The sequence below is a fragment of the Larus michahellis genome, chromosome 2 (assembly GCF_964199755.1).
Source record: "Larus michahellis chromosome 2, bLarMic1.1, whole genome shotgun sequence".
Classification (NCBI taxonomy): Eukaryota; Metazoa; Chordata; class Aves; order Charadriiformes; family Laridae; genus Larus; species Larus michahellis.
The window spans coordinates 1643598-1657157 of NC_133897.1; the positions used below are offsets into that span (position 1 = coordinate 1643598).

At 55.4% G+C, this 13560-nt stretch overlaps 1 protein-coding gene across 1 annotated transcript in view; it reads left to right on the forward strand.

The window, feature by feature from the left end:
* CCM2 (CCM2 scaffold protein) overlaps positions 1 to 13560 on the forward strand; it is a 42206-nt gene that overhangs the window by 21997 nt on the left and 6649 nt on the right. Inside the window, exons 2-6 of the mRNA XM_074573853.1 lie at positions 8806 to 8979; positions 9650 to 9733; positions 9937 to 10120; positions 11808 to 11944; positions 13050 to 13185. Coding sequence (XP_074429954.1) covers positions 8806 to 8979; positions 9650 to 9733; positions 9937 to 10120; positions 11808 to 11944; positions 13050 to 13185 — 715 coding nt within the window. The remainder of the gene's footprint in view (positions 1 to 8805; positions 8980 to 9649; positions 9734 to 9936; positions 10121 to 11807; positions 11945 to 13049; positions 13186 to 13560) is intronic.

Sequence of the window (13560 nt, forward strand, 5' to 3'; positions counted from 1 at the left end):
TCCCCGGGTGATTCTTTGCATCCTCCTTGCTTAGATATTCCTTGGGCTTCGCTATCCGGTTCAGGCACAGGTAGGTCTCGCCCATGGGGAGGCTGAAGTCTGCGGCAGCGATGGAGACTTCTCTGCCTGGATGGATCCTCCTGAAGGCGGAACCTGCTCTGCTCGCTTTGGAAATCACCGGAGGACGCTTCCGTACGTTGTTTCTCGCTCCACATGCAAAGCCGTGGCTGCGCACCTGGACTGATGCAGGTGAACTTCGAAATGCCGTTCTGGCCAGCTTGCTGCTGTCGGGGAGGCCGTGGACGGGCTTTGAAGGTCCCTTCCTCCACCACCCTCATCCTGGCAGGTGTCCGTGGAGCTCCGTGAAGTGAGACGAAGCCGAGGACGCTTTGTGGTGCCCATGCAGCACGTTGGGGTGCAGGCGTTGCAGATGTGGCTTCAGCACCCTCCCAGTGCCAAGGGAGAAAGGTCCGTGGCTGTGACAATGGCTTTGCGGAGGGTCAGGAGCTAGCAGAGGGTGGCATCCAGCCCTGCGCCACCTGCCCTCCTTCTCCCCGCCTTGGCAGCCTTCCCGCAGCTTTGGTCTTGATTAATTTTCGTCTCCATGCCTGGCATCGTTATCCAGAGCCCCCCCCTTCCCCGCCCTCTTAAATCCTTGCTGTCGCGTTCCGCTAAAGCTGATAAAAAGCTGAAGCTGTTCTTAGCGCTCGGCTTCAAAAAGGAATCCCTTGAATAACGGCTTGATTTAATGTTGTAGCGTCCGGATATCTTCGTGGGGAGGAGAGCGGCTCTTCTGCAGCGATGTCGGCGTGCCAAGTCCGGCGCTGAAGCCGGAGCTGCCCTGTCTGGACTTTCTCAAGCCGAATGCCGACACGTCTTGCTGTACTTCCCATGTGAATAAGTCCCCCAGTGCCACTTTATCAAATGCTCCTCGTTGACAAAAATGGGAGAAAAGTGGAATAAAAGGGCTTTGCGAAGGTGTTGCCAGCTGTCGTGCTGTAGCATTGATGCTCTGAAGCCAGCAGCGGGATGAAGAGGAGCACGTGATGGGAAGATGTTCCATGCGTGGTCTTCAGTCCAGATCCCACATGGAGCTTTGAGGGGGTTCCCAAGCTGGCTCCGTGGCTCCTGCAAAGTTGCTGAGCTCTCCCTGGGTTTTTTCCTTGCAGTGGTGGGGTCTGAGTGGTGCATTTGGGGGTCCTGGGGTGGTGGGAACCATCCCATCTTACTTGAAAGCTGTTTTCCTACCCAGCCTGTCAGCACCAAATGATGTTCCTCAAGGAAACCACCTCTGTGAAGCTAAATGAGAGGGTCCTGCTCCTTGGGTGGCACTTAACAGCCTCCCCTCCCTGCTCAGGAACCTGGGGCTCCTCCTCGGCGCTGCTGGGGGTGGGCCGGATGCAGCAGCAAGTCAAACAACTGCGTTGAGCTCCTTGTGGAGCCTGAATTTTGGCATGCACTCAGGTGTTTGGCTTGTAGATGGCACTCGAGGGCAGCCTCCTGAGCAGCTCGATCCTCTGTGTAGCAAGGGCAGGAGCAGTCCCGCCCTTTGAGTCACCATCCCTAGAGGTGTTTAAGAAACGTCTAGATGTGGCACTTCAGGGCACGCTCTAGTGGCAGAGGTTGTAGCTTGTTTGGTTGGACTCGATCATCTCAAAGGTCCTTTCCAACCATGAAGATTCTATGATTCAATCTCCTCCTTGACCATCCCCCTGCAAGTCCAAGTATGTGGCTGCTTTGGGGAAGAGCTTGAGTACCGGCCAAGTCAAAATAAACCTAATTACAGGGACAGGATGATCTAGAAAACGTCACAGCCATCTGAGCGTCCGTAGCTGCTCCTGGTCCTTGGTCGAGTCCTCTTGCCTTGTTCACATCCAGGGCTGGAGAAGGTCCTGGTGGACACCAAGGTGAGCGTGAGCCAGCAACGTGTCCTCGTGACAGGGATGGCTACCAGCCTCCTGCTAGGAGGTGATCCCCTAGAGCACTGGGCTTCCAGTACAAGAGATGGGGGTGTACTGGAGTGAATCCAGCAGATGGTGAAGGGCTGGGAGCATCTCGCGTAGGAGGAAAAGCTGAGAGAGCTGGGAGGAGGCTCAAAGGGATCTTATTAATGTATATAAATGCCTTATAGGGGCAATGAAGAAAAAGGAGGAGGATCCAGGCTCTTCCCAGTGGTGCCCAGTGTCAGGACAAGAGGCTACGGCCACAAACTGAAACACGGGGACTTGTATTCGACCATAATAAACTTTCTTTAGTGTGAGGATGGTCAAACACTGGACAGGCTGGCCTGGAGGCCGCAGGTTCTCCATCCTTGGAGATGCTCAAAGCCTGCCTGGACCCTCTCCTTCCCCCCAGTGCTCTTGGCCAAGTCTCTCTGCCCCTAAATGTGTGACGCTGCCATACAGACCTGGCTGTTAAGGATGGAGGGGTGGAGAAATCCAGCAGTTAGGGGCTGTCGAAGGTCTGTTCCCGAGGCAGCGGGGTATTTGCCGTTGCTGTAACCCCATCAGGGTCAGGAGTTGAGCTGGTGTTTAATTGTCTGAGCGATTTTGTGTTGGGCTAAAGGGATCGAGAAGGCCCCTGAACAATTCGCCGCCTGGACGGGGACCCGCCTTGCTCAGGCAGAGCCAAACAAGGCTGTTAGGGCTTATTTTGGCCACCAGGCTGAGGAACAGGAAGCCATTTGGCCACGAACCACTGCTTGCCATCAGGATGTGGCCGGTACCGTGGTGGCCGGCTCTGCGGAGCCTGGTCCAGGCTCCAGCCGTGCCCAGGCACAGCCAAACCCAGAGAACCCATGTTTCCCTGGCATCTCCACGCTGGAGGCTGGTTGGAGTTCACTTCTGAACAGCCAAGTCATCTCTAAACGTGCTGAATGTGGGTTTTCTTGCTTGGTTTCACGTTTCGTTATTACGGGCGCTTCCCATGACTTCTTGCCCTTCCACGCGCGCCGCCGTCCTCCTTTTCTTCCTTCCCTTGTTTCCTCTGCTGGCGGCGAGCTGACCTGGAGCCTCGTTGGGCTCGGTTTATTATTTCACCTGCTGCCATCATCACGCGCTGCCTTTGTGCAGATGCTTCTTGCGCCGAGCCTGCGCGTCGTCGGTATGCTCCCGGTTGGCTTTCTGATACGCTCGGAGACGTAGCCTGGTCCTGGGGGGCTGCCGGCAGCTCTCTAGGAAAGCTTTCTGGCTTTACCAACGTGTCCCGCATCCCTTTAGGAACAGGATAACTGGATTTGGGATGCAGGCTCTCCTTGGGGATGTCCTGGCCAGCAGCGGCACTGGGTGGCTGTTCAGAACTCGGCCTCCCTTAATCTCCAAGCAGATGCTGGGGGAGAATTAGCCTTACACATTTGCATTTGAGATAATCCACTCGAGGGGATTAAGCGGCGGTTTCCGCTCCGAAGGAGAGGGATGCTCTTTCTCCTTTGTGTTCAGCTCATTTAAAGGGGCTGTCCAAGACCTCATCGATTTTTGGATGGATACAAACAAGTGAAAGCAGCCTAATAAATTTTAAAAAAAAACAACAAAACAACCCTTGAAGCTCCAGCTGGAGTAATAATGGTCTAGATGACGTGTAAATCGTTCCTTTTTCCCTAATTTTCCCTAAATTCTTCCTACTGAAGTGGGTGTTGCTGATGATCCAGGGGACCCTGATTATTTCCCAGCAGCAAGGGGACGGTGCACCTCGTCGCTCGTCCTACCTCTGATGGGACCGGAGACCGCCGTGCTTACACCGGGAGAGCCCCGCTCTTGCCCCCTGAGGGTGGGGGCTCCTTCTTTGGGGCGCCAAATAAAGTGGGTTTTGAAGTGTCCGTGTTGGGAGGTGTTGGGAGAGTGCAGAGAGCTGCAAGCGCTTTCACGGGGTATTGATGAGGGTACAAACGCCTTTGGTTTAATTCCTTGCAACCCCAGTCACCTGGAGAGCTTTCGAGGGGAGGAGAGCATGGAGCTTCCTTCTTGAAGAGCATCTTGAAGGTTTGGGGATGGGTCAGGCCGTCTTCCCTGAGATTAAGTACTGGCTCAACAGCCTCCCCTGGCCCGTCCTGCGCCCAGGGCTTTCTGCGCAAAAGGGTTGAGATGGCATCAGAAGGACGAATCAGCCCGACGCAGATGTGAGCTCAGGATGGTGAGGGGTTCTCTGGACCGTGCCGTGTCTCCATTTCTCTCCTGACAGCTCATGGCCGTGTGCAACCTACGCTGGGGGGCTTAGGCCCCCGGCTAAGGCTGGTCTCATGGGCTTTTTCCTGGGTGTTTGTCCTATTTCCACTGAATTTGCAGCCCCTGGAGCAGCAGCGGGTGGCTTGACCTCTACCACCAGTGGAAGGTGACCTTTTCCACCTGGGCCACCGAATCCAAGGAAGGGTTGGCCATGGCCAGGAGGTCCCTGGAGCCTGGTGGCAGCCGGTCCTTGGCACCCACCAGAGCCATGTGTCCTGGTCCTGGGGTGGTTTTGGTGGAGACTGGTGGGACGTGCTCCATCCCAGTTCCTCACCAGTGTTCCTCGTTCAAACGTATGTGAACGTACATTGGGTGAGTTGGGTCTCCCAAAAAAATCCAACCAAAGCCAATCTGCTGCTCTTAGAGCCCCCTCCCCTGCCCGATGGCATGCCTTTCCCTGTCCGTCTGGCCTGGCGGGTTAAACCCAGCTTTCAGATGCTCTCTCTCAATTAGTCAAGTCTTAAATGCCTCGTTAAGGGGACAAAATGCCTGTTTTCCTCCTGAATTTCGGAACTGGAGGCCCTGAAGAGTGACCACGTTGGCCCGACCTCTGCCAAGAGCTGCAGCTCTGCATGAAATGCCATGTCCTGCTTGGCACAAGGTCTTCACGTAACCCCTTCTCCGCCTCTTCTCCTGACTTCAAGGCGTAAATGCTTTTGAGAAGCAAACCGTGGAGGGTGTGGGAATGAGCTCCTGGCAGCTGGGATGGTCTTTTTGCTGAGCTCTGCTCCCCATGCCGGTGGCTTTTGCAGCAGATGCTCAAGTTCTGCCGCAGGAGATGACTCGTGTCCACCTCGCGGGGAGGTGGGCTGGGAAATCACCTTCAGGGATTGCAGTTGTGGGCAAGGAGTTGTGGGGGAAAAAAGAAAACAAACTTTGATTTTATGGATTTTAAGGAGAAATGGGATCCTTTTCTTCCCCAACGGTGTGCCGGAGGAGTTCACTTGCATCCTGAGATGGTGATCTGCTGGGTGTAGGTCTTCGGGTGCTTCTTCAACCAACCTCCTTCTTGCTTCTGCTCGATGGGTGGATTCCATTGGGGAAATCACCGCCTTCGCCCTTTTTTAATTTGATTCTCTGTCTGGGAAATTAGCGGCTTGCTGTCATTAATCCTCTGAGCCCGACTCTTGGGCTGGCGTTGGAGCCCGGCAAGGCTCACTGGAACACTTGGTGCTCTCCCAAAGTGCCTCCTGGGAGGCCTTGGCTCAGGCAGGGAGCTCTTACCCCCATTTCTGAGCTTCGTTTTTCTAACGGGAAACTTCGAGACTCAAAATATGGCCCCTAAAAAAGCTTTACAGCCCTCGGTCTCAATAAATGTTGTCGGACCTTGGAGATCAAAGTAGCTCTGAAACTCGGAGGAGAAACCAGGGTTGAAGACTCCCGTGGGCTGGGGATATTTCCAACCCCGGGGGCGAGTCCAGGCTGTAGCGGCAAAGTTTTTTGGGGGGAGTTTCCAGGGCTTTTAGGGGTGCAGGATTCAGGAACGGGATCGAGCTTTGCGAAACGGGCTTCTGCACCTCGCGCCCGGCCCCGTTGCTGCCAAACCTCGCCGATTCTTAACCAACAGCAATGTTTTGTCGCTCTTGCTGCGTCTAACAGAAGGAAACTGCGGTTATCGCACTTCCTGGCCGCGAGCCGGCAGGCGAATGAAAGCTGGTGGCTTTGCCAACCCCTTCGGAAGCCCCCCGAGACGAGGGTCGCAGCTTCTCTAGCCCCCGGGAGGTTGCTTTCGGTGAAACCACCAAGGGTTCCGCGCCGGCAGGGTTTGGTTCTGCTCTCCGTGGCCGAGTATTTTGATGGAGAACGAGGTAGGTGCCGCTTTTAGATCATCTGCCAGAAATGGAGAAGCTGTTGTTCCGCGTTGCGTCACGCCGGGGGACGCCTCCGCCTGGGATTTGGGCTCCCCAAATCCTCCCTATGGGGCTCGGGGTGGCGGGGACTCCCTCTGGAGCATCTTCCCAGCCCTATGGAGGCTGCCGGCATCCTCCAGGGAAAAGCAAGAGTTTCTTCTGGTTTGCTCCGTACGGATTGGGCTGGGAGAGGTGAATCGAGCCAGAGACCGGCTGGTGGAGGGGGATGGACCGTTGTGGTACAGCCCTGACCCCGGTGCCGGAGTTCTGCATCTCCCTGCTTTTAATTCCTAAAAGGTGCTGGTGAAATGAGACCTTTCCGCACTGGCAGCCCAGGTTTGGGGTCGGACACCCTCGTAGTTGGGGTGGCAGAGCCGGGGTTGAGCCCGGCGCTTTGACTTTAGCAAAAAGACCCGTTTCTTTCAGGATTTTCTTCTTTCTGGAGCCAGGAACAGTCTCCCAACCCCTGGGCAGGAGCCGGCTGGGTTGCACGGCGCAGGGTGATGCTCCGTTTCGGGATCCCGGGTGAAGGGACGGATCCTGCCCCTAAAATCTGCAGCGCTGGGCCGCGCTGCTCCTGCCACTGGGAAGGCAGAGCTGTTCGACGAGGCCAGCGCCGTGTAGCTGTCATTTTCTATCCCATTTGTCCTATAAACTCGCTCTATTTTTATCTCCCTGGTCCAAGGGAGGTAATTTAAGGCCGGGCTGTCCCCATCGTCCTTGCGATGCCTGGTTCGCTCTGGGATTTGGTGAACGCTATTCAACCAGGAGCTTTTCCATCCCAATTTCCCATCCTAGTATAATAGTTTCAAAATTCTTTCGGTCTGGCTTCCGTCTCTCTTGTTCCTGTAGATCTTTTCACTCTCGTCTACGTTGAGAAAAGCAACGAGAGAGGCTGAAGCTGCCCGGTGGCAGCAGGTCCCACGCGTGCACCTGAACACGGCTGTGCGGGGAGGGACGCCGCTGGGAGTAGGTGACATGGTGGTGGCATTAAATATATTGTCCTACGTCAAGGTTTTTGTGGTTTAGGTGAAGGGTTCGCAGCAGTTCTTGACGGTGGTTTCCAAGGTGAGGTACCGCAGTGGACGGCAGCAAGAGATGAGCTGAATTTGCTGGTGGCTGCAGCTCTTTGAGGTTTTTTGCACACTTTTCTGAGCAGGTCTGTATGTAATTAATTCTCCTTTCGAAGCATCTTTTCTGCTTCTGCAGATCGTACAGTCCTTTTTCTCGCCTGTGAGAATCAGGGAAGCCAAAGCACGGTCGTCCTGAGGGGTGGGAAGCAGAGAGCATCGCTGCCGTGGGACGGGGCAGACGGATTCTGCCCCTCTGCTCGGCTCTGGGGAGACCCCCCTGCAGCGCTGCCTCCAGTGCTGGGGCCTCGGCACAGGAGAGACACGGAGCTGTTGGAGCGGGGCCAGAGGAGGCCCCGGAGATGCTGGGAGGGCTGGAGCCCCTCTGCTGTGGGGACAGGCTGAGAGAGCTGGGGGGGTTCAGCCTGGAGAAGAGAAGGCTCCGCGGAGACCTTGGAGCCCCTTCCAGTCCCTCAAGGGGCTCCAGGAAAGGTGGGGAGGGACTCTGGATCAGGGAGGGGAGCCATGGGACGAGGGGGAAGGGTTTTCCACTGACAGAGGGGAGACTGAGATGAGATGTGAGGCAGAAATTGTTTGCTGTGAGGGTGGTGAGCCCCTGGCCCAGGTTGCCCAGAGAAGCTGTGGCTGCCCCATCCCTGGAGGGGTTCAAGGACGGGGCTTGGAGCAACGTGGTGTGGTGGGAGGTGTCCCTGCCCAGGGCCGGGGGTTGGAACGAGATGGTCTTTAAAGTCCCTTCCAACTCTAACCATTCCATGATTCTATGAATCCCAGGCATTGGATCTCCCTACTTCAAAACTTCCATTTGAGCTGCTAAACTTGGCATTGCAGAAGTTTGCACACAGTCCCGGTCATTTATCCATCAGGCAAGCTGTTGTGGAGCTTGATGGGAATCTACCACGGGTTGGCTCTGCCGTGACAGCCTCTGGGCGTGCAGCGTTCCGGGGCTGCCCGCCCCATGACGGTAGAAGAACAGTGGTAGAAGGACGGTGGTGATGCTCCCTCTATAGCTGGGAGCCCGTGTGTGCACGCTGCTGCCGGCTGGACTCGTGTTGGCTCCGATGTTCTTCCAAACCCGCCACTCAATGGTTCACGAACCGCAAAGACCTGTTTTTCCCAGGAAAGGTCATCTCCTGGGTCCTGCACTCACGTTCATGGGTCTCCCTGGAGACCTCAGACAAGTCGGCAGCATCTCTTCGAGTTCCTCGCTGCAAATGCTTGGGTGAAATAAAAAATTGCACCGAGGTGAGGAGGAAGCCTCCTGGTTTTGTGCGTGGCCATGGCACGCTCACTGTTACACCTCTTAATCTGAGTATATATTTGTTGGTTTTTCTTAACTGAAAGGTTGGACATCATGACTTTACGTGAAAAATTATCCTGTTTTGGTCAAAGGAGCTTAGCAGCGCTTATGTTCTTCTTGCAACATGTTGTGGGAAAGGGCTTTTCAGTGGAAGATCTTGCACTTGTGGATTCGTAGCTCTAAAACCAGCCTGACCACCGGGTGGTTGGGGCTGGTAAAACCAGGCTGAGAGCGCAGATGGACAGGCTGGAGGAGCACTGGGCAGTGGGTGCTGCCGGTTTCCCCCCATTTTGGTGCAGAAAATCTCTCTCTCGCCCTTAACCCGGTGTTTCCCTTTCTCTCCTCAGCCTGGAATAGTGTCTCCTTTCAAACGAGTCTTCCTGAAGGGCGAAAAAGGTCGGGATAAAAAAGCCCAGGAGAAGGTTACGGAGAGACGGCCTCTGCATACGGTGGTGGTGTCCCTGCCTGACCGCGTCGAGCCGGACGTGCTGCTGAACGACTACATCGAGAAAGAAGTGAAGGTAACTTCTGCCTGGCCGGGGCTCGTATATAACTATGTGATTCCATGATTCTAGATAGAGTCATCTAGGTTGGAGAAGACCTTTAAGATCATCAAGTCCGACCATTAACCCAGCCCTGCCAAGCCCACCACTACCCCGCGTCCCTCAGCACCGCGTCTGCCCGGCTTTTAAATCCCCCCAGGGATGGCGACTCCACCCCTGCCCTGGGCAGCCTCTTCCAACGCTCGACAACCCTTTCCGGGAAGAAATTTTTCCCAATATCCATCCTAAACCTCCCCTGGCGCAACTTGAGGGCATTTCCCCTCATGCCATCGTTCATTACGTGGGAGGAGAGCCCGACCCCCCCTGGCTACTCCCTCCTTTCAGGCAGTTGTGGAGAGCGAGAAGGTCTCCCCTCAGCCCCCTTTTCTCCAGGCTGAACACCCCCAGCTCCCTCAGCCGCTCCTCTCAAGACTCCTGCTCTCTCTATATCAAGATATATATAGATATATAGCATCACGATAACTTAAAGGCATGAGACATCTTCCCTATGGAGGTGCATTTAGCACTTTCTAAACAGGGGCTTGGGGCGCCGGCCCTTTGCGCTGAGTTGGTGGTGTCTCTCTTATGGTGTTCACGGACGTGCTTAGGGTGTACGCGATGTGGTAACGGTTCGGTGGTTCTTTTCCAGTATTTAGGTCAACTCACATCCATCCCAGGGTACCTGAATCCCTCCAGCCGCACGGAAATCCTGCATTTGATCGATAACGCAAAGGTGAGCGCTCAGCCTGCTGTACGACCCACTTTGTGTAGTCTCTATCTAATGTGGATGGAGAAAAAAAAAAAGGCTTGTGGAGCTCCTCGGGGTTAGGTCCTGCTCTGACTCTTCTCCTCCATCCCGTGGGAGGGAAGCCCGTTACCAGACTGTTACCAAAAGGGAAACAGTTCAACCTAGCAGTGGAAATACGTTTATTTTAGAGGGCGCACCAGCTCCCAGGGCAGCTGACCCAAGAACACGATGCTGTCATCAGTCTCTCTGCCTACAACATCAAGCTGGTGTGGAGGGATGGAGAAGATCTCATCCTCAGGGTCCCCATCCACGACATCGCATCCGTTTCCTACATCCGAGATGACTCCTCTCACTTGGTCGTGCTGAAAACAGGTAGGTTGTGGCCAGCACGGGCCGGCTGTAGCCTCGTGTTTCGGGGTTGCCATGTGTTTTGGGCTTGTGGGGCTGAGTCCCACAGCAGCCAGTATCACCCTCGTGGAGGACGGCAGACAGCCTGACCCGAAACAGGACAAAGGTGATGTTGGGTGAGAACAGAGCAAAATAATCGGTGTCCTTCATAGAATCACGGAATGGTTTGGGTGGGAAGGGACCTTTACAGGCCATCTAGTCCAACCCCCTGCCGTGAGCAGGGACATCTTCAACATTCCCAAGGGGCGATGGTTTGAAACTAGAGCAGGGGAGGTCTAGATTAGACATTAGGAAAAAGTTCTTCACAACGAGTGTGGTGAAACACTGGCACAGGTTGCCCAGAGAGGTGGTGGAGGCCCCATCCCTGGAGGCATCCAAGGCCAGGCTTGATGAGGCTCTGAGCAACCTGATCTAGTTGAAGATGTTGGACTAGATGACCTTCAAAGGTCCCTTCCAACCCAACGCATTCTATGACTCTATGAACTAGACGAGGTTGCTCAAAACCCCGTCCAACCTGACCTTGGATGTTTCCAGGGATGGGGGCATCCACCACCACCTCTCTAGGCAACCTGGGCCAGTGTCCCACCACCCTCAGCGTACGATATTCTTCTTATATCTAGTCTCCTGCCTTGAGTTGTTTCGGTCCGTCCTTTCCTGGGGGGGCCGCGGAGGAAGGACTGAGTTCACGCGTGTTCCCCCGAGGGTGCTGTGACTGGCAGAGGAGCGAGCGCGTTGGGGGAGACGAAGGACGTTGGGTTGTGTCTGGAGATGAACGGCAGGCTCGCGTACGGCTTAGAAATTCCTCCTGTAGCCTGTCCTCCGCCAACAACCACACCAACGAGAGCTGTCATTTACCAACTTGTAGGAAAGTTTGGGATCTTTAAGGTGTAGTAGTTTATCCTGCGCTGCCCGTCCTGCTCCGGTCTGCGGGGTCCTCTGTGGATGGGAGCAAGGAGGAAAAGCAAGGAGAATGGGTGGAGGCAGCTCCTCCAGCTCGGTCCCCGTGTGTGTCGGACCTGCCCTGCTCTTTGCGACCCTTGTGCGGGTTGCCGGGAGGATTTCGTCGCGGTGCTGGGTGTCTAAATGCCTGTGTTGAATAACCGGGGTGATACCCACCGCTTCCACCACACCTCACTTCTGGTGATACCTGGGGAGGGCCTCGAATCCATCCCCGGCAGCTCGGCGTGTGTCAAACCTGCATGGTTTTGGGCTGGAGTGTTACGGGGAAGGCTGAGCCACTTAGAGGATGTAATGACAGAGACTTATCGGATTATAAACCCCGTGACAGCAAAGGACAGTCGAGAGAATAAAGGAGTAAGTGACTTAAGCAGGCTGTAATTCTGCTGGTGGATTTCTGAGGCTGGCTCAGCCGTGGAAATGAAGCCGGCGATTTACAGAGTTGTCAGAAACTGGCTCTAAATTACGGGTTTTTCATTTTCAAAGACTTTAGCCCCGTGCAGTGTTCAGGTAGGAGTTACCGGGCTCCCGAGAGCTCCCTCCTCCCGGCTGCGGGACCCTCTGCTCTCCTGCTTTGGGAGGGATTTTGCGCTCCCCGCACGCGACCTGCTTGGAGGGCAGCTCGCAGTGCCACGTCTCCTTGCTGGTCCCTTCCTTGACTCGACCTTCCCCTCACGACTTTTCATTTTCTCAGCTCAGGATCCCGGGATCTCCCCAAGCCAGAGTCTCTGCGCCGAGAGCTCCAAAGCCCTGACTTCGGGCTCGCTGTCCGAGAGCGGGGTGGTTCCCGTCGAAGCTTGTTGCTTGGTGGTCCTGGCTACGGAGAACAAAGTAAGACTCAAAACACTCCATTAAAAGTCCGTCCTGCGTTGGGGTGGCCTCCGGAGTCACTCTCTGATTGCGACAACGCTGGGACTGGGGTTACTGGGAGATTTTCTGGCTCTTAGACCAGGGTGGCCGCCACCTCTCAGGAGAGCCACCAGCCCCAGGGTGGCTTCATCTTGCTCTCACCAAGTGTTCCCTCTGTTACGTGACCAGATGCTTACACCGTAGGTTGTGTGACACACAAAAAGGCCCAGTTTTAAGACTGCAGGGTGTGGGCTGGGCTTTGTTGGCTCATGAGGTGCTACCTGGAGGAGAAAACCGGGTCCCTGCCCCAACCCTGGGACCTGGTTTGGACAGGAGAAGGTACCAGAAAATGGTTTTTCCTTGATGGTGGTGCCTGCTGCCCAGTGCCTTCTCCAGCAGAAGGAATCCGTGAAGACAACTGGATCTCTCCCACGATAGGACTTTGCTAACTGGGGCATTTTCCTCACACTGACCTGGAAATTTGTTTCATCCTGTATCCGGATCCAGAGATTTTCATCTCGACCTCTGTGCTCCCGCTTCTACAGCGGGAACCCTTTGCCTTTAAGGTGGAGTTTTGCTCGCCTTGTTTTTGTCTCTAACGCTCCCTGGGGTGCCTGCACCGATTTGGGATGTAGGTTATGTAGCCAAAGCCCCAGGGAGCTGAACGGAGGTGTAGGACAGAGCATCGGCATGAAATCTGGGTGCTAATTAATAGCTGTGAGTTGATGAGAGAGAGCATCCGATCTCCTATTGCTTGGGACTGGCCGGTTGAAAAGGGCTGGGATGTTTCTCTGGCTGTATGGGAGGGTGATGAGGGGTGATAGATCTCAGGAGCTGGTCTCCTCTGGCACCAAAGAGAAGCTCAGAGGAGGCAGCAACGAGATTTCAGGTTTGCCACCTCCAGCCCTGGAGACCCTGCGGTTCGCGCCGTGTCCTGGATCTTGGACAAGTGGGTTCCTTGTCCTCGCTGGGAGGACAAACACAGCACACTGCTGGCCCACACGGCGTGCCCACCGTAGGGAGATGAAGAGAAAGGCCACCGTGGTGGCTTCTGCCTTGCACCAACCCTTCTTTGCTCCCTCCCCAGGTGACTGCCGAGGAGCTGTGCTCACTTCTCAGCCAAGTCTTCCAGATTGTTTACACTGAGTCCACGATAGACTTCTTGGACAGAGCAATATTTGATGGGGCATCCACGCCGACGCGGCACATGTCCTTACATAGCGGTAAATCCCTGCTCTCCCTGTTTGCCTCTTTCTTACTCTGTCTGAGGGTCATAGAATCACAGGATGGTTTGGGTTGGAAGGGACCTTGAAGACCATCCAGTGCCACCCCCTGCCCTGGGCAGGGACACCTCCCACCAGCCCAGGTTGCTCCAAGCCCCGGCCAACCTGCCCTTGAACCCCTCCAGGGATGGGGCAGCCACAGCTTCTCTGGGCAACCTGGGCCAGGGGCTCACCCCCCTCACAGCCAACAATTTCTGCCCAATATCTCATCTCAATCTCCTATCTTGCAGTGGAAAACCCTTCCCCCTCGTCCCATGGCTCCCCTCCCTGATCCAGAGTCCCTCCCCAGCTTTCCTGGAGCCCCTTGAGGGACTG